This window comes from Pyricularia grisea (genome assembly GCF_004355905.1).
Source record: "Pyricularia grisea strain NI907 chromosome V map unlocalized Pyricularia_grisea_NI907_Scaffold_10, whole genome shotgun sequence".
Classification (NCBI taxonomy): Eukaryota; Fungi; Ascomycota; class Sordariomycetes; order Magnaporthales; family Pyriculariaceae; genus Pyricularia; species Pyricularia grisea.
In genome coordinates this window covers 688317-707455 of record NW_022156722.1, presented here as the reverse complement: position 1 = coordinate 707455, position 19139 = coordinate 688317, and the positions used below count along the sequence as shown (strand labels likewise).

Genomic DNA, 19139 nt, shown 5'->3' with positions numbered 1-19139 from the left:
TCTCTTTCACGTGATGGGTACGTCTCCACCCATTTATGCATGGAGCATTGCACCACAATGACGACACGCGGAATTTCTTTGGGGTAATTAATCGTACAGTAATTAGCAATTGTCGTGTCTCGGTATTTCGCGGTAGAAAAAAATGGGGATTATGCAACAGGCCAACAACACATGGACGACAAAAGATTGCCTCACACCACATGAATCGCAATTAAACTTTCTCAGTCGGCCTCTACTACATTCCTCGCCGTAATATTATGAAATTGTTTGCTTAAAGTTCTTTGAGCAAGACCAATTACCCGGCCGGAGACGAGGGACGGGCCTCGTGGCAGCCAGAGGCAGGCAGGCACAGAGAGAAAGCCGATAATGCATGCGATGGTAGCGGCAATGAGGAGTCTCCTGGTACCTTCCTCCCGGTCATATTCTCAACGTACATATAATCAAGCCCGTCCTCATGATGCGTCTAGAATAAAACACAGCTTCAGAGCAACATGAACTGATCACTCGTCTAATCTTATCCCTAGGCTGTCTTTTTTCCGGAGCGTCGCATCTTTCGTCACCCATCGCGAGACAGGGCAGAAATCTGTCGCTAAACAGTCCAAGACGATGGACTTCGTCGGCAGCATCCCCGCCACCAGCAGCACAAATGCCATTTACATATAGCGTTGCCGCATCATACATTGGCAAGGACCGCCCTTACGACCCGGCGACACACGTCTTTCACTTCAACCCACACCACCGAATACAACCCAACAACAACAAGCGTTTGCGCCCGGAGAGTGGGCAGGATGCCTTCTTTGTCTCCCGTGTTGGTGATACCGGAGGCGTCGCGCTAGGTGTGGCGGATGGTGTGGGCGGCTGGATGGACTCGGGCGTCGACCCGGCCGACTTCTCCCACGGCCTCTGCGGCAACATGGCGAGCGTTGCCTATGCACATCGACCGTCCGCGCCGCCTGCCGGTCGTCAAGACCAGCAACTGCCGTCCACACCGGCTGCATCTCCTCCATTGACGGCCCGCCGTCTGCTTCAGCTTGGCTACGACGCTGTGTGTTCGGACCGCTCCATCCCGGCTGGCGGTTCCACGGCGGTAGTTGCCCTCCTCCAGCCCGAGGGCACGCTGGAGGTGGCCAACTTGGGCGACTCCGGGTTCGTGCAGTTGCGTGCCAATGCTGTGCACGCTGCCTCGACACCCCAGATCCACGCGTTCAACACGCCCTTTCAGCTCTCCGTCATCCCGCCGGGCATCATGGCCCGCATGGCCATGTTTGGCGGTGCTCAGCTCAGCGATATGCCCCGCGACGCAGAGGTAACCCGTCACGGCCTGCGTCACGGCGACGTGCTCGTCTTTGCGTCAGACGGCGTCTGGGATAACCTTTTCAACCAGGATATTTTGAGGGTCGTCTGCTCCAGCATGGCGGCCGTAGGCGCCTGGGAGGCCACCGATAGTGGAACCAAAGTGGCGGCCGACTTGACCCCCTTCACGCGGCCAGACATGGTCGCTGCTGATCAAGGGGCCAAGGCTAAGCCGGTGGTCACGCTGCAGAGCCTCATCGCCACGGAGATCACGGCTGCTGCCAAGGCTGCCAGTGTGAACAGGAAGCTTGACGGACCATTTGCAAAGGAAGTCAAGAAATATTTCCCGCGTGATAATTGGCGGGGAGGCAAGGTAGATGATATCTGCGTTGTCGTCGCCATCGTCTCGGAGGGATCAGCGGCGACGTCGGAACCCAAGCTGAAGAGCCGGCTTTAGGAATCGCCAGACCAAAGCCGGTAATAACGGCTGGCATTTAAGCTCCTCATAATTAGAATTGTATATCATGTGCATTGCTTGGAGTTTTGGAACGGAAATCACTAAATCAAAAATCAACAAAAAGTGAGCTAGCGGTATTGTCAAGAGGCTCACAAACAAGCACTATACGGAAACCGTGTAGGTTCGTTTCGTATGTATGTTACAATCAATATTATCATTTTTGGTTTTAGCAACGGTATAAGCAATAGGAACGCTATTAATATGTGTTGAAATACTTTGCAATATCTCGGTGTTGAATTTCGGTGTGGTGAAACAATCTACTACTATACTAAATCAGGAGGAGTGTATGGAATATATTTCCGGCTCAGCCTTTCTCGTTTGGTCTCAGTTGCATAAGAAAGCATCAGACATGAATACCACATGCTGCTGTGCAACGGCCGATGGTTCCAGGTGCGTCTGCTGTTCAGTTTGCACATTGGACGTTGTGATCCAGATTTAGGCGGCTTGAAACAGCACATGCCAAGGAGCGTCCTTTTGGATAAAATACACGACGGTAGTCTGTCGGCAGTGGTTCATGGTAAGAATGTGCCACCCTTGAGGGATGCCTTCCTCTCGGATTCCCCTTTTTTTTTTTTTAAAAAAAAAAAAAAAAAAAAAAAAAATCTTGTTGATCACACTGATCGAGTCCAAGTCATACAAACCAAGTGCCGAATGCATGCAATATGTTGTCATATATGACATATTAAGTAATCCATCCCAACTAATAAAGGCAACATCAAGGTTAAGAATGAGTTGGCCTCTGTTTTTATTTTTATTTTTATTGTAGGCCACCAACTCAACTTGTTGCAACACAGCCTTCTTGGCCCACCCTTTCGCATTTCATCTCAGACATTCAATGAGGTGGTGGGTGCCTGCCTGACTGGCATTCAAAGTTTATCGGCTTTTTTTTTTTTTTTTTTTTTTTTTTTTTTTTTTTTCTCTCATTGCCTGATCCTTTCTCGTCTGGTTGGTGGGCTGCAGGGAACAGAGGTGTCCAACTGGACTTGGGTCTAAAGTCTATCTCGACAATACCAGCTGGCCTATAACTTACCTGTCAAGTACCTTGGCATCCAGATGATGGGGTTTTTTTTGGTTCTTTGGTTTTTTATTTGGGGTTTATTTTTTTTTTAGAAATCCTTATGACCCAAGTGCGTGTGGCATAGATTCGGTGATTCGTGTGTCCAGAAATCGAAAACGCTTCAACTTCAATCGTCTCATATTTCACGATCCCCTCTTCGAAGTGGTCTCGTCGGACCTCGGGAACGCATCGAAGGGAAACCTTATCATTTAAGAAAAAAGCCTCTACCGAGGGTGGGAATTCTTTTTTTTTTTTTTTCTCTCTAGACACAAGGAGGCCATACGCTTCCGAGCTGTAGTATCAGGAACATCAGAAAGGGGGCAAAAACACACACAGGTACAATGCTGCTCATGAAAGGCTCCAGACGTACGAGGCTCGTCGTGATCACGACGGTTCTGGTGATCGGAACCTTGTACCTAGGCTTCCACATCGAGGACAGATCGAAGCCCTACGATCTCGAATCATACATCGATCTCGGCCACGAAGGCGGTGGCACTCGGCCTCCATCCGATGGTTTATACTCCGAGGGAGCACCGCCACTGGCCAGCGAGGGAGTGGCCTCATCGAAATCACAGTCACATTCGCAGTCAGCACAACCCGTGCGTCCTGCATCTTGTCCCAGGTTTGAAGAGCTGCTAAGCCTCCGGCCGGCGCCGTTCTCCAAGGGCAAGCGGAAGTTCCCGCTGGTGCGCCCGTCGCCGGAATGCCGAACCTTTAGGCTCCCGTCCCTTGAGGCGCTGCTGGAGCGCATGAAGGGGGTCATCAAGGACCCGGACCTGTACCGGCTCTTTGAGAACAGCTATCCCAACACGCTGGACACGATGATCAAATGGAAGGGTTACGCGAGGCAACCAGCAGCACCGCCAGCCATGGCCGGTGGTGCTGAGCAGCAACAGCCAGAAGTCGGAAGTCAGCTGGGTCCAGAGACGGACGAGGAGCTCACGTACGTCATCACGGGGGACATAGACGCCATGTGGCTGCGCGACTCGGCGTCGCAGGTATACTCCTACCTCCCGCTGCTCGAAGCGGACAAGTCGGCCGACTCCCTCGCTAGCCTGTGGAGGGGTCTGATCAACTCGCACTCGCGGTACATCATCACGTCGCCTTACTGCCACAGCTTCCAGCCACCGGTCGAGTCCGGGATACCCCCGACGCACAACGGGGCCTATGAGCATAACAACCCGCAGCCGAGCTACGACCGCCGGCTCGTGTTCGATTGCAAGTGGGAGCTGGACTCGCTGGCGTCATTCCTGCAGATCTCGGCGGCCTACCACCAGCGCACGGGCGACCTGGCATTCTTTGGCCGGTACCGCTGGGTCCAGGCGGTGCGGGCCGCGGTCGACGCCGCGGCCGCCATGACACTGGGCACGTACGCTCCCGACGGCAAGGTGGAGAAGTCGGCGTGGACCTTCACGGGCTGGACGAACCGCGGAACCGAGACTCTGACCAACGACGGGCTGGGAAACCCGACGCGGGCCAACGGCATGGTGCGCACGGCGTTCCGGCCCAGCGACGACGCCACCATCTTCCAGTTGCTGGTCCCGGCCAACATGATGTTTGCAAAGTACCTCGAGGAGGCCTCGCTCATCCCCGAGGCGCTGTCTTCGGCCACGAGCCGCGCCGCCGCGGCCGGCACAAAGAGGGACGAGGAGCTGGTGCGGCTCGCGGCGGACATGCGGGAGCTGGCCAACGGGATCCGCGAGGGCATCGCTCGCGACGGCGTGGTGGTGCACCGCAAGTTCGGCGACATGTTCGCCTACGAAGTGGACGGGTTCGGCAGCGCGAACCTCATGGACGACGCCAACGTGCCGTCGCTGCTGGCCATGCCGCTGTGGAACTATTCCCAGAAGAGCTGGGGCGGCGGCGGCGGCGGCAAGGTCGACACCCCCATCAACACGACGTGGGACCCACTGGCGGAGGAGCGCGAGATCAACAGGATCTACCAGAACACGCGGCGGTTCGTCCTCAGCGATGCGAATCCGTACTACGCCAAGGGTCCCGTGATCTCGGCGGTTGGGGGCCCACACATCGGGCCGGGTAAGGCTTGGCCCATGGCGGCCATGGTGGCGGGCATGACGGCTTACGACGTGTCGGGGATGATGAGGACGGACTTGTGGAATGTTACCGGGAGCAGCAGGAAAGCCAAGGAGGATGAGGTGGAGGCGTGGTTGCAGGATGAGGTGGCGACTCAGCTGCGGATGGTGCTCGACTCAACCGACGGCACGGGAGTAGTTCATGAGAGCGTCAACTCGTGGAATGAGGGCCGGTGGACGAGGGCCTGGTTCGGATGGGCGAATGGCATGTTTGGGGAGTTGATTTTGAAGATAGAAGAGTATGAGAAGCGACAGCCGAAAGGGAAGGGACTGTTGTCTAAAAGTTGGCAGTGATCAAAAAGAACTGTATGTTATTGGGCTTTTCTTTTCTTTGTTATTTGTTTTTATACGTCAGATTGTATCAACAGAACAGTATAGACAAAAGTTCTGAATCCAAGTCGTTCATGGTTTTGGTGTTTCTCCGACTCTTTCGGCCGGTTCAGCCAGAAACAGCATATGTAGCAGGATGATGTACTGGCTGTGCTGATCGTCGGCAGATGGACTAACCAAGTAAGCTGCGCTCATTGAACAGGCGGAGACGGGTGATGGGGCACCACACCACACCACTGAAAAATCGGAGCTGAAGTGCTATAATAGGCAACACTCAACTGTGCCACTGTTTTAAGAGCCACCACAACGTTGAGGTGTGCCAAGCCATGAAGAAAATACATTCTCCCGTAGGTAGGTAGGGTAGGTACTATGAAGTATTTTTATTTCATCTTGTTTATAGGGACTTACTTGTTCATCATCTTAGAGCAGGGGCGGTAGTCTGAGAGAAAAAGAAGAAGAAAAAATCATCTCCAGACTGGAACCAAAATTTTGTACTTATTATTTTCACAAGGCTGGTCTAAAGTCCACCTCAAGAAATGCGAGAGCCCAGAAAACCCTTAGTTCAAATCGCCAGATAGAGTGAGTGAGTTTATGTATTGTCCGCTTGCTTCAAACCATACGTTGTGGGCTGTACTTACTGACGCCGTCCCCACTGTTTCCAGGCGCCTCAGTTTCAATGTATGCCGTCTTTCTCCAACGAACGTTGCTACCTGCGAGGCAACTACCATGCACATGCAGTGGTTCCCTTTCAAAATTATATCCACCAAGCCGCCACCCATTTGCTCTGAGCCATACAATCCAATCCTCGCTTCGTCGCTTGTACAATCCCAAACTCGGCCCATCGCACTGTTCCTGCCTGCTTTTGCGGCGCCGGGCGGCGTCTCCGACTTTGCCTGCACCACGCCGCTCAAACTCGAAGGAATTGGTCTTTTGTAGGTAATATCAGCGATCGTCACCCAGTCGAGCCAGTCCAGTAAGCTTGGCATTGCTCTGCTTTCCAGTGGAGTATGTATGGCTTGATCCAAAACCCACACAAGCTTAGCTGATATTTTCGACCCAAACGTCAGAAAGACTGGGAGCAGCGGAGACCGTGACTTTATCTCGTCGATCAGATAGAAGCGCCCAAAAGTTTGGTCCTGCATCTAACCAAAAACAGTTGATCCTTGCTGTTCCCACGTGGATGGGCGCTTACATGCGAAAGTAAGCTTGGCTTTGCTGGGGGGTTTCTGTTTGGCTCCAGTTTACGAGCGTGCTAGTGCAGTGCACCGCGCCGCACCGCACCACTCAGTGGTACAGTTGAACAAGTGCCCCCGTCTGTACCCCCCTTGGCGGGTCTCTAAGTAGAGATACGCCAGCCAACGGTTTCGATAATCGAGTTCCGTGTCACCAAACCAACCGTCAAGTGAGTCTTTTTTTGCGACAATGGCACGGAAATTAATCCATGGGCAATTGGATCAGGCTGGGGTTTGTTTGTCGCTTTGTTCCAAGGCTTTGAAATCTCGAGGACGAGTGACAAGTCAAGGTGACTCTAGACTAGGCAATGCAATACATACAATACGCATACCCTCCCTACCTCACCCTCCTGGTTGTGGTCGTCTTACTATGCCACATGAATTCACAAATCTGCACACTGCCACAGTTCCTTGCCTACCATAAGACAACCCACATGTTTGGTTCTTATTGAGATGGCATATTAGCTACCTTACCTACCCATGTGCCTTTCGGTCCCGAGTACCCTCTTGGTCTTGGTAAGATAGAGCGGCATTGCATCTTACTATTGTTACAACACCCATTTCTGTTCGAAGTAAGACCTTCGCCCCCCTGTCCGTCTACTTTAAGAGTGTGCATATCCCCCACACGATCTTGAACGATCCAGGATACAATATCTATTTGAATCAAACAACAAAAATAACAACACACAAGTTTCTCAACATCACTGAACAGACATAAACTCCCTACACAATCCAAGTCATGCATATCAGCTTAGCTATCCTGGCAGCGGCTGGCCTCGCCAGCGCCGGCCAGTACGTTGAAAAGGACTACTACCACCGCAAGAACTTCTTCGATGCCTTCGACTTTGTTTCGATCGACGACCCAACCAAGGGCAAGGTCAACTACTTGGACAAGAGGCAGGCCAATGAAAAGAAGCTGGCCGGATTCCCCAAGGGCGAGGATGCCATCTTCCTGGCCGTCGACGACAAGACCATGAACCCTGGCGGGCGCGGCCGCGACTCGGTACGCGTCACCTCCAAGAAGGACTTTAACGTCGGCCTGTTCGTCTTTGACGTCCAGCACATGCCCGAGGGCTGCGGCGTGTGGCCCGCCATCTGGACCTTTGGCCCCGGCTGGCCCAACGCCGGCGAGATCGACATCATCGAGGGCGTGCACAACTCGCCCTTCAACGCCGTGGCCCTGCACACAAACGACCAGTGCACCATGACCAACACGGGCTCCATGTACGAGGGCCACAAGGACCCGAACCTGGCGACGCTCAGGGAGGGTGGTTTCTGCGGCGCACCCGAGGGAAAGGGTCAGGTCGGCTGCAGTCAAAAGACGGATGTGCCAGCCAGCTTCGGACCAGAGTTCAACAAGGCCGGAGGAGGCTTCTACGTCATGGAGTGGACGCAGAAGCACATCGCCGTCTGGTTCTTCAAGCGTGGCACCGAGCCCAAGGACATCAACGACAAGCCCAACCCGGACAGTTGGCCAAAGCCCATGGCAAAGTTTGTCAGCGCCCCGGGGGAAAAGGGTTGCAAAATCGCAGAGAGGTTCAAGAAGCACAACATCCTCATCAACACCACCCTCTGCGGCGAGTGGGCCGGAAGCGTCTGGGAGAAGGAGGCCAACGGCTGCGCGGCCAAGAAGGCAGATACGTGCAACAACCACGTCTTGCAGAACCCAAAAGAGTACGAAAAGGCCTTTTGGCAGATCAAGTACATCAAGGTCTACCAGATGGGCAACTAGAAAGATCATTTGATGTGGTCTGTAGTTGGATCTAGTATTCGGCACACTGCTTTTTCCTTCCTTGTATATTTTTATTACCTGCCATTTCTCACGAACTGTTTTGGTTGATCAGCATATGATGGAGTTCATGTAAGCATTTACAAGGCGCTTTGGGTGGCTTCCCCCTTTTTTTTCATTTCTTGTCTTTTTTCCCTCCTCCTCGGATTTTCGGAGACAGTTGCATTTTCTTTCTTGGACATGGGCAGGACCTTTGCTAGCATTTAGAACGGAGTTTCTGGGAATTTCCAAGGGATGCATATTTTAGGATCTTGTTAGGTATAGAAAATCAATACCCCATCATGTTTACATTACACTAGCTGTTGGAAGATACGATTGCCCTGTCGTACGAATTTTTTTTTCAATATTTTTTTTTTCTTTTATTCTTCGCCGTTTCTTCAATTTATTTTCTCTGTTTCATATCACGGTAAATGTACAGTCAGAACTTTTCCCCTTGCCGCATCCCAGGAGACCCGGCTGATCTCCACGTGGGTGCTAAGTATTACTGTAACCAGGCTTGCCAGGGGTGGCTTGGCAGAATTGGCTGCTTACTACATATATTGCGTAGCAGCAGCAGGTTGCATCCGTTCGTTGCCGCTGTATCCGCCATGCATCTTTGCCGGGTTATTTTTCATGCTCAGCCCCCCCTTTTGTAAATAGGAACTATACGAATCAGGCAACAGTTTGTCCACATTTGTGAGCGAGTACAGGGAAAAAAAAGAAAAAAAAAAAAACCATGCAGTATAACTTTTGCGGCATATAAAATGCTACAACAACAGTGGGCGATTGAGCGGGAAACCAGTTAGATGCTTTGAATAGTACCCACCGTACTTTTTGACTTCCATACCAGTAAGTAGGAAGGTTCAATATCTGGTCACGGCCGAGGCAACGTCAATGCCTCTATGGTTGACTGACTGCTTATACTACTAGCTCTAGGTTCCAGAGTAGCTGCTCCCAACGAACAGCAATGTCACCTTTTAATCGACACTTGATAGAGTTCCAGTATCGTTTCAACGAATTGAGCCATTAAAAGGTTTCTCAGACGGGCCGTCAAAGAAGAGATGGTAAAGGACTGGTTGATTGGCCTGATCAAATGTCTCAAAACCTGAACCGTCGTTTCCTGCCACGAGACAAGCAGTGTAGCAAGGGAAAAAGAGAGAGACATGCACACACTACTTCATACCAACAGCACCAAAAAGTCACATCACGGGAGCGGTCAACTCATATCATCAAAACTGCGTTTTGTGATTTTGCCTTGTCCATCTGAATAACAAGCGAGAGCATTTGATAGAAAAACTAGCAACTCGCCTGAATCCCTTGTAAATGTGATTTGATGACCCGATCTTCTGTGGTTTATGTCTTGGTGTAGTTCAGTGGCCTTGAACTTTCCCCTGCAGGAATCGCGAGCATCTTAGTTCAGAAAAAGACAGAAGAAACAAACACCAAATCTGCAAACAATCAACATGACTGGGTCTGTAGACTGGGCTAGGTGAATACAAGTAGCAAAAGATTAACAAAAATGCCGCAAACCTAGCCTCCCTTGCGATCATACATGAAAAGCAAAAAGAAAAAAAAAAACCCCCAGAAATCTCTCGGGTAATAAAAAATAACTCCATACAATGCACAACGTGTTACACATTAACTTCTTTTTCGTCCTCCGTCCTCCGTGTCGTTGACCATCCAGCACTCTCTGGATGATTTTGTTTTGGAGGTATGGAGAGTAAGCAAATAAATAAATTTGAAACCTCCCCCATAAAGTGGTCAGGGATGATTGAAACTGAATCAAGACCTCAACCAATTCTCTCCCACACCATCCAGTGTAGGGGATGATTTTGGTGAGATCAAGAGTTGAGAATTGTGAAATAAGACACAAGGCAGTATTATGCGTGTACCAACGCAATGTGAGAGTCGAATACTCTCCTTCCCGTACTTGACCATTTTCTGTAAATGGTATTAATAGGGCAGAGATCCATGGTCCGCAAAGTTCAATGTAGTAAAAAGAACAACCTTGTCGAGAGAAAAGTTGAATAGAAGCCCTCACAGACTGGCTGTGCTCGAACAGTCCCCTTTTCATAATAAGTCGTCGCTGACGGGGCTCAGAACTTGACCTTCTGACCGGTGAGCTTAAACCAGATGGCGCAGAGGAGATCCTCCTTGAAACGCTCCCACCAGGTTCGGTTGAGGTAGTAGCTCAGCTCACGGTAGTTGTACATCTCTCCCCAGCAGTCGCGATCCCATTCACAACCGGCCATGTTGACTACGAAGTCTCGGTCCTTCTGGTCGTAGTGGAAACGCTTGTCCGGTCCGTTGTCGGCACAGGCACCCGAAGGGAAGCTGTTGATCATGCGTTGCGGCAGGAATCCAGTGTGCTTGCGGACCCAGGGCAAGGCCACGTACAGCTGCTCGAGGGCGTCCTGCTCCTTGTGTGCCCAGTCCATGTGCTTTTGCTCGTAGGCGACCGGGTCCCACCACACATCTAGCAAGCGATCCGTCCAATCGCTCCGCCGCATGAAGAAGGAACCCAGGTTGAAGCCCGAGCAGTCCTGCGAGAGGATCAGATTGACCGACTCAATCCGGCCATCACCCACAGGGCTGCGGGACTCCTCGTCGAGGAAGGGATCGTTGGGGGGATGGGTGATGTTCAGGGGGTTGTACTCGTTGATATCGCGGTAGATGTGCTGCTGCAGGTTGTCAAAGATGTGTTCTTGAAGAGAGTATGAAGGCTCCATGACATAGGTGTTGAGATCCAACCACCAGAACCTATTAAGATGAGATGGTTGCGTGTTAGTGACGAAAAGCTCCTTGGCAGGCAGGCCGTTGCCAAGTGCGATGGCGGATGCACGTTCAAAAGAACCCTTGCCAAGAGTTGGGACGAAAATCCCATGTGCAGGATGAAAATAAGCTTTCACCGAGCAGAAGAAAAGAAAACTGGGGTTCCTTACCACTCAGCCTTGGGGTATTTCTTCATGCAGCTCCTCATAAAGTCAACCTTTTCCCAGCTCTCACGCCACTCGTGGGCATACCGCTTCTTGGTGCTCATGTCGACAATCTCGAGATCGTAGCCCCAAGTGGCAGCGTACTTCTTCTTGTTGCGCACGCTATCTCGCTCGATCGCCCACTCCCGAGCTCCCTTCCACTCCATGACACCTCCGCCAACGTTGGCCGCGAGGATGATGACGACCTTCTCACCACCGCCAAACATTGAAGATCTCCTCCAATGATACACGAGTGCTGTTGAAGGAAAGGAAAGCGGTTAGAAAGTTTGTCATGAGACCAAACGCGTCTCATCCGCAGACACGGAAGAAGCAGTCAAGGCGACTTACGAGAATGGTAAAAGATGTAAACACAAAGGCCCAGCAGCATCAAGAGCCAAAGGACGGTTTTCCCCGTCCTATTCATCCTCGCATAGCCCCTTCTTGCCCGAGCTACCAACGGGAGCCTGTTGGGGTTGTACCACCTCTGACCCGCGGCCTTGTCCTTGTTGCTATACGCCGACTTTACGGTCTTGCCGTTGTTCCACATAGGAAGACCAGATGACAGCCTGCGAACGTGACCCATTATGCCGCGCTGGTTGGTGCCTGCATTCGTTGCCCTGAAGCCAGACGACGGACCGGCCTTACCGATGCCGCCGTTCTGGTTCACCCGGGAGCCCTCCCATATTATGGGACTGTGACCGCCTGTGCTTCCCGCGAAGCCCCTCGAGGGGCTCGATCTACCGCTGTTGAGCCCGGGGCTGGACCAGCCTCCACCGGGGACTGGGGATGGAGTTCGTGACAATGACATTTCCGGATCGCTTGGGGTGCCTGGATACGAAAAGTAATGACATTGTTAGTTTGATTAGCTTCGGCAATCTTGTGCGAGGGTTTGCGTGGACGACGATGGGTAGGTAATTGTGATACGAGGTGGAGCGCATGCTTTGCTGATGACAGAATGCGGCTGACATGTGCCTTCGGTTGGAGAACCCGCATATTCGAATACGAAGCGACAGAGTACTGCATGTGTGCTAGCGGGTGGGTACAGTAGGTGACAAAGAGAAGCGGTGCTTGCACGCATCTTGTACCCAAGAGAACCCTCGGCACAAGAACAAACAAAGAAAGATTTGTGATGGTAAACCTACCTGGAATGGGCGACAGAAGAGTAGGGAGGCGGGTGTGAATACCAAGACCAGTCACGTTCAAAAGCTGTGTCGAAGGCGGAGGGCCATTGATGGCGATGTTTGTCGAGGATCGCCGCCGGTGGTGGGATCGAGTAGGCCGGTCGCCAAACGACGACGACGAGGACGAGCCTGGTGAACTAGAGTAGGCCACTATGGATTTCAGGAAGGAGCGTCTGTCAGTTTTGCCCTGTGTGCTGGCTGCGTGTGAGATGTCTCTTTTCGTTTGTTTCTGTCTCTTTCGGTAGAGGCGCTTTCTTTTCTTGGGTTCTTTGTGTTGAATAATTCAACCGAGGGGAAAGAAGTCGGGTGTATGCAGTAAAATCAGAATGACACGTAGAGTTTTCTTTCTTTCGTGTTTAAGACGCAGTACAGAGACAATGCATACAATGTTTGAGGTAATAATCGTACACAACAAAGGGCAAAAAAAAGTAAACAAGAGTCGTACTGTATGGGTGCGATAGAGCAGGAGGGACAGTAAGGAGGGGGAGCTTGTACTTGTCACCGAGTTTGGATGTTGAGATCGGTAAGATCACAAAAGCAAGGAAGAGACCGAGCGGTCTTTTTTTTTTCTCCTTCCCTGTTTTCGGAGCCGAGTTCGATTGTGGCCCTTCCTGGAAGTTGCCGATGTGGGAGAAGGAGAAAAAAAAAATTGAATAGTGTACGGCGGGCTATGCAGGCGGAGGCGCGCGCGCGGGACGGGCGGGCGCTCTGTCGATGGCTCGCTGCGAGCAAAAAGGTAAAAAGAAAAAAATAGAAGGGTCGGAATAATTATGAGGAGGTGAACTCGAATGTGGAACCTACCCCCCCGTTTTGGGACCGGGACAAGCCAAGGGGTTCCCTTCTCCCCTACCTATTTGACGCCACGTTGAAATAAATTGGACGAAAAAAGGGGGGGATGCGGAGATTTCCAGTCTCAAATTCCGATTGCTTTTTCTGTTTGTTGTTGATAAATAAAAGTTTCCCTTGTAAAAGTTTTTGTTGACCTTTCCTATTTGTATGTGTCTGAATTCGACTGTTCAATAATAGCAGCTGTGATTGGCCGTCAGTTGGTGTAGCCAAGATCCCGTCAGGCACTTTTTTTTTTTCTTAGTTTTATTTGTTGATGATGTGTTCGGATAGGGGTAGGGCTAGTTGAGGCGAACTTTGTCAATGCAGAACGTTCTGTCTTGGTGTCTTGTCTCGCCTTGTGATATGGGATGGGATTCATGTGCGCTGCTTTTTGCCCATGTCAAAATAAGTCGTCAAAGGGCCAAGACAACTGCAAACCACGATGCAACGAAACTTGCGGGGACCATTTCTTGGGGTGGCACCTGCACGTCTTAGATTATGTATTCTAAAAGACCTACTACTTGGGTCCAACCTTGGCAGGTAAGGTCAAAACTGAGCGATAGTGTGAGACTGGGTTATCCGACAATGCAGAGATCGGGTCTTCAAGCCTAGCGCTGGTCAAGGCTACCCAAGCTGTTGTAAGCCCGAAATAAATAAAAAAGCGCAGCCGATAGGCAAGTTTAGTGTTTAACGGACTATTCTGGGTTGCGTCTTTGGCCTGTTTATAAATATAATGGCGCATGCGTTGCACGTGCTCCTGGAGTAAGAAGGAAAAAAGTATGATCCCCATTCTACGCGACTCGCGAGCGAATTTCTTCAGGGAAGACTCATTGTTTTTCATATCCAACATGAGAAATGAGAGTTCAATATGACAACTTGGATGCGCACTTCGACTGTCCTGTAATAAAAATTAAAAAAAAAAAAAAAGATCAAAAGAAGAAAAAAAAAAATAATACCCAGACTAGCCACATCCAGGAACACATGGCATTTGTGGCTCTCCTGCAAGAAGCCGATATATGGCGGATACCCTGTCAGGGCCTATCAGCGTCCTCTGCGATCGATTTCTGCAGTTCAGAGTGGCCCCAGATCACTTTCGAAAACCAAAAAGGTGCTCTGCCGAGACCCGCCAAGCCTTCACTCAGGGGTGTCAACTGGCCTTGTCAGCTAGCGTCCGGTTGATTAGGGGCTTGGGCTCCCTTTGCTACATAGGGGTAATGTGGATCGACTGCAGATGACGGATGGTTCTGGACCACCGTTTGATGGATTGACAGAAGACACAGCCGAATAAGTTGATTTTGATCTTCAAAAAAAGTCAGTTTGGTTGCTTTGTCTAACCAGGAACTTGCCAGATACTACGTGATACGTAGATAGTCGGTCCATATGCTTTATTCTAGATTGAGTTGACGAGGCACCACCACACGATTCATTTAATTGGCTTTGTGTTATTGGACATCCCCGTCACCCGCCTTGCCGCCTGAAAGATTCCCCAAGGGGGGAGACCGCTCAATCCACAGGGCAATGCATGGTTAGTGCCTGTCACGTTTTTGCCAATCAAATGGCGACAGGGAGCATCCTGTGACGAACTGGTGCCAAGACTAAATTTGACGCCTTCAGATGTATGAAGCGAATCCAAGAGGAAGGATATCATGTTTTTTTTGGGAGCGATCTTGATTGAAATTTTGAGAGTACCCAACGATTACGGAGTAATAAGCCTATCTTTCTTTTTACGTACGTTAAATAACAGGCTCGGGCCCTAGATTATTTGCATACAATATAGGTAATCAACTCGTTGTCAAGCTGAGTGATACGTCAAAAATCTCTCAAAACTTTATATGCCTTTCAGAACAAAGGTGATTTTTTTTTGCATCCCGTGGAAGAGAGGGGAGAAAACAACCAAATACTCGCGCTGGCTATACTTGCTTTTGATTCAACAACTCCCTCCTTGGCCTCTAATTTCCAAGTTGAGCAAACTGGGGTCATTGGCGTGTCTTTGATGGTGATTGTGTTAGATTTGCTAATGTACTTCATCACGGCCATTAATTTCAGCGCCAAGGAGGACGCGTGGCCGAGGAAACAGACGCGTACTCGTGAGTTAAACCTTCGAGTCCACCGGCCAAGCTTCATGGGTGGGTGCAAGGTACCTTAGGCAGGGAATTCAAATATCAAAAGCCCTTGACATTGGCAGCTACAGATTTTACATCTGCTCAAATACTATAACAAGCATCCTCAAAAAACTATCACAGCAGCCGGTGTCTGTGGGCATTCCTGGCACTTCCTTTGTCTATCATGGTCTGGAACAACATTTCTAGCAACCAAACTCCTTATTAACTCCGTCTTAAATGCCAAGGTATGGTTCCTGTACAATTAAAGTAACTAAACAAGCAGATCACAACAATTGAGAAGAAAAGAGAACGTGTAATCATCAAGCCTCGCCGCCCTTGTTGTTCTTCCACGATCCGGCGTAGTGGTGCGTGACTAGCCCCGGCGGCTTCTGGAACGATTCCTCGTATGTGTTGGACGAGCCGGCAAACGCCCAGCCTGGCATGATGAGAAGGTCTCCCATGATCTTCGGCTCGAGCAACTTCTCGTACGGCGTCATGTCCTGAGGCTTGTCGCCCTTGCGCTCGAGGCTGTCGAGGACGCTGCGGGTGAAGCGGCGCGGGCCCGTGACGTCGACGACGTCACCCAGCATGGGCATGGTCAGGTTCGCGGGAGATGCGAGGCCCTTTTCGCGAACCTTGTCGAGCATCGTCTTTTGAATGTCGTGAACTACGTTCCACATGTGCGGCGAGTTGGGCTTTGCCATGATGGTCCAAGTCGCAAACTGCCGCACAAAGTTCTCACCCCAACCAACGTCAAACTCCCAACCGGCCACGATGGAGACTTTGCCCTTGTGCTGCGCCGGGATCCATTCTTCGATCGGTCGGTCGCAGGATACGTCGAGGTCGAGGTAGACGCCGCCTTCGAGGAAGAGGAACAGATAGCGCAAGATGTCTGCTTTGAAAATTGGCACTGTGTAAAAAAAGTATCGCGTGTCAGACAGTATATAGGCTCAGACAGTATATAGGCTTCAAGTATTAAGATGCCGGCTTCCGATCGTTGGATCGCTTGATGGCACGTTGAGGGACCGGCGATAAGTACACTGCAGTGGAGGTTTTATGATGTAACGAACCTGTAAGTGCTTGGTACAGCTCGACTAGGTCGGGATGTGTCTTGCCAAAATTTTGTTTGACCCATTTGTCGGCGGATGCATCGTTCATGAAAGATACTTCATAGTTCGGGTTTATTTTGGTACAACTTTCTGACCAAGCGCGCGTGTTGTCATCCAGACCCTTCGGCCCGAGCTTGAACCAGAGCTTCTTGGGGATGCCATCTTTGTCTTCGGTACCATGTGGATGCGGCGGCTTGGCCTGTTCTTCAAAGGGTCGCGACAGCAAACTGCCAAGGCCGCCGGCTTTCTCTGGGCCTCCGTACCGGTAGGTGTGTATAAATAAGAAGAGGGAGCTGGCCGCGAAGACGGCGCTAACTAGGCTGAACTTTGATCGCCGGGAGAACATGTTTTTTGTCGGTCGCAGGTTCCAAGTGAGGCTGAGTGGCTTCCCGTCAACCTTTCCAGAATCAATTTAGTGTGCGGAAAGATGCGCAGGATCGCATTACGGCACCTGGGTCGTGGATGGATGTGTTATCAGTAGTACGCGAAGGCCAGTTGTGGCAGTTGGGAAGTTTTGTTTCAGGTCGAAGAACAAATCATATTGCGGCGGAGAGACGAGGAAACGAATGATACGTGTTTGCCAGGATAATAAACAGTTCGTGTTGCCCTACATTCCAATACAATGGGCGCTGGCAGGTAAGCATTGTCGCCTTTTCAGGCATGGATAAGCCCAGTCAAGTCAAGTCTCACACACCAACAGAACTAGATTGGGCGATGGCTGCACGGATAGTTCGGACTCTCCAGTTAGAATTGATGTCAACCAAACTTCAGGCGGAGAGTTCCTCTTTCGGTACCTGACGGACGGGGAATGTTCAGGTTCTCCGAAATCGACATGCAGTCAGTCCTACTTCAGCAGTACTTGGTGCATCGGGCCTGCCCTGCTTGCTATTGCATTTACGAGCCCTTCAATTCACCAACCAATCGAAGGAAGCAGTGAATTCCAGCTCGTATAATTTTCCCCAATACCTAAGCCACTTTTCTCCGCTGCAAAAGTGCAAGACATTTCTTCTCATTCATATTCTGTCGAATCCCACTTGCCCCCTGCTCCACCAAAACAAAACATCCGTTAAAATGCGCTGTATTATTAAGGTTTGCCCTGTTGTGTCAAGTCAAGCCCGATTCGGCTTGATTGTCGAGATCCACGAACGAACTGTGATCAACGCTCTTATTTTTGTAATGTTTGGATTACCACTAACCGCCCAAACGAAATGCCCGCAGAAATGTGGCTGATGTCTCCTGAGTCGACCGAACACAGTAGTGGTAGACCACCTACCTTACCTACCTACTGTGTTGTGCGGTACCGTATATATGAATACATGACGTACCTACCTTAAGCAAAGCAAATAACTCGCAGTATTCTTTGCAGCTTTGTTTCTGCTGTGGTATTACAAGCTCGCCTGGAATGAGTCGCGGATGAACATGTATTTCACGGTTATGGAATAGTGAATATGAGCGTAGGATTTTCATCTTAGTACAAAAAGGGGTATCATATCCCCTTTACAGACGAGGCAGACTATCTATCTGTCCTCGTGATGTGAATAATCACAGTCTTATCGTACACTGAAATTCTCGGGGTATAGCCACAGCAAACCTCGGCCGCTTCCCCATCTGTCAAACTTTTAACCAACCGACGACTGCGAGCCACCAGCTGACGACAGAGCAGACGACACTAGTTTGCGCGGTCAGAGCCGTGATCCCAACATTATTAAATGGTGATTTTGCAGTGCAAAGTACTGATTCCTTGTTTTTTTTTTCTTACTCGTTCCATCCTCCCTCCCGCATCATATCTCCCTCCAGCCAGTATCAGTACTATCATGGCCTAATTAAAAGCCACCAGCACCGCCCTGCCTCTTCTGGTTCTCCGCTTGCATAATCTCCGAAATCTTGAGCTGGACATCGGTAAACTTGGCGGCGCAGCGGTCGAGGCAAACGCTCTCGCCCTTGTTGAGGTCGCCCTCGAGGTAGTTGGTCGGGATGCACTTTTGCATGCATGCGCGGTTAAGGCTTTGATTTTCATGAAACAAACCGGCGACGAGCGCCCAGTTACAAAACGTCAGCAATTCAACGGCCTTTGATTGTTTTTCTTAGAGAATCAAACGTGTGAATGTGTGCCACAGGTTCCCTTCGAGGCCAGCGTCCAAGGGAACGGCTGCTTGCAAGTCCGTTCAATTGTGCTTTGTTCTCCTTTCATGCTCTTTCCTCATAGCTCCAATTTCAAACTTACCGGGCAGCCATCGCCGTGATGAGCTTCATCTCTGCCTCGACTGCGGCGATCTTCTCGGCCGAGCTGGGCTGGGGGCGTCCAATTCCGAACATCTTGTCTGTCGGGGTATGGTTTTTTTTGGGTTGAAACTTTCGTTCGATGGATGACGCGGTGTGCCAAAAGCTTGTTCACCTGCGGATAGTAAGTGCAGTTGATTGTGCGACGTTCAATGTGGTACTGATGTTGATTCCTTCTGGATGGCCGGATTTTACATGTGCAATTTAATTCAGTAGAGACTTTCTTTCATCATCACTGCAACTATTCTTGTTTGTACCTGCGCCGCGCAAATCGGCAAGGTTGGCTTCAAAGTGGATCTGGATGTCGAAATTCTCTTATCGGTAGGCTTATCGGATGCCCTGTGGATACCATAAGCTGGAACCACTATTAGACT

The 19139-nt window shown here is 50.6% G+C and overlaps 6 protein-coding genes across 6 annotated transcripts; 3 read left to right on the top strand and 3 right to left on the bottom strand.

Moving 5' to 3' along the window:
* Nucleotides 1-57: 57 nt before the first annotated feature.
* Nucleotides 58-1750, top strand: PgNI_11732 (uncharacterized protein; the record flags this gene model as incomplete). The annotated part of the gene is made up of 3 exons (XM_031131696.1): nt 58-83; nt 278-430; nt 598-1750. The coding sequence occupies 3 exons, from the start codon at nt 58-60 to the stop codon at nt 1748-1750; spliced, it is 1332 nt and encodes a 443-aa protein (XP_030976441.1).
* Nucleotides 1751-3208: 1458 nt separating this feature from the next.
* PgNI_11731 (uncharacterized protein) lies at nt 3209-5254 on the top strand (the record flags this gene model as incomplete). The annotated part of the gene is made up of 1 exon (XM_031131695.1): nt 3209-5254. The coding sequence occupies one exon, from the start codon at nt 3209-3211 to the stop codon at nt 5252-5254; it is 2046 nt and encodes a 681-aa protein (XP_030976442.1).
* Nucleotides 5255-7261: 2007 nt separating this feature from the next.
* PgNI_11730 (uncharacterized protein) lies at nt 7262-8254 on the top strand (the record flags this gene model as incomplete). Its single annotated transcript, XM_031131694.1, has 1 exon — nt 7262-8254. The coding sequence occupies one exon, from the start codon at nt 7262-7264 to the stop codon at nt 8252-8254; it is 993 nt and encodes a 330-aa protein (XP_030976443.1).
* A 681-nt stretch (nt 8255-8935) lies between these two features.
* Nucleotides 8936-13977, bottom strand: PgNI_11729 (uncharacterized protein). The gene is made up of 7 exons (XM_031131693.1): nt 13793-13977; nt 12892-13475; nt 12408-12596; nt 11614-12093; nt 11233-11521; nt 9221-11050; nt 8936-9139 (listed from the first exon to the last, which is right to left on the bottom strand). Coding segments are annotated over exons 2-6 (1623 nt in total). The 5' UTR covers nt 12893-13475; nt 13793-13977; the 3' UTR covers nt 8936-9139; nt 9221-10386.
* Nucleotides 13978-15443: 1466 nt separating this feature from the next.
* On the bottom strand, nt 15444-17087 carry PgNI_11728 (uncharacterized protein). The gene is made up of 2 exons (XM_031131692.1): nt 16447-17087; nt 15444-16286 (listed from the first exon to the last, which is right to left on the bottom strand). Exons 1-2 carry the CDS (start codon nt 16829-16831, stop codon nt 15697-15699), a joined length of 975 nt encoding a protein of 324 aa, XP_030976594.1. The 5' UTR covers nt 16832-17087; the 3' UTR covers nt 15444-15696.
* A 425-nt stretch (nt 17088-17512) lies between these two features.
* On the bottom strand, nt 17513-18992 carry PgNI_11727 (uncharacterized protein). Its single transcript, XM_031131691.1, has 2 exons — nt 18710-18992; nt 17513-18489 (listed from the first exon to the last, which is right to left on the bottom strand). The coding sequence occupies exons 1-2, from the start codon at nt 18799-18801 to the stop codon at nt 18309-18311; spliced, it is 273 nt and encodes a 90-aa protein (XP_030976599.1). The 5' UTR covers nt 18802-18992; the 3' UTR covers nt 17513-18308.
* Nucleotides 18993-19139: the final 147 nt, after the last annotated feature.

Excerpts from the sequence above, each read along its gene's own strand:
- PgNI_11728 (XM_031131692.1), bottom strand. The coding sequence starts at position 16,831 with ATGTTCTCCCGGCGATCAAAGTTCAGCCTAGTTAGCGCCGTCTTCGCG. Across the intron at positions 16,287-16,446 it reads GCTGTACCAAGCACTTACAG|TGCCAATTTTCAAAGCAGAC; the intron begins GTTCGTTACATC and ends TTTTTTACACAG.
- PgNI_11729 (XM_031131693.1), bottom strand. Across the intron at positions 11,522-11,613 it reads TTACATCTTTTACCATTCTC|CACTCGTGTATCATTGGAGG; the intron begins GTAAGTCGCCTT and ends TTCCTTCAACAG. Across the intron at positions 11,051-11,232 it reads AAATACCCCAAGGCTGAGTG|GTTCTGGTGGTTGGATCTCA; the intron begins GTAAGGAACCCC and ends TCATCTTAATAG.
- PgNI_11727 (XM_031131691.1), bottom strand. The coding sequence starts at position 18,801 with ATGTTCGGAATTGGACGCCCCCAGCCCAGCTCGGCCGAGAAGATCGCC. Across the intron at positions 18,490-18,709 it reads ATCACGGCGATGGCTGCCCG|CCTTAACCGCGCATGCATGC; the intron begins GTAAGTTTGAAA and ends TGAAAATCAAAG.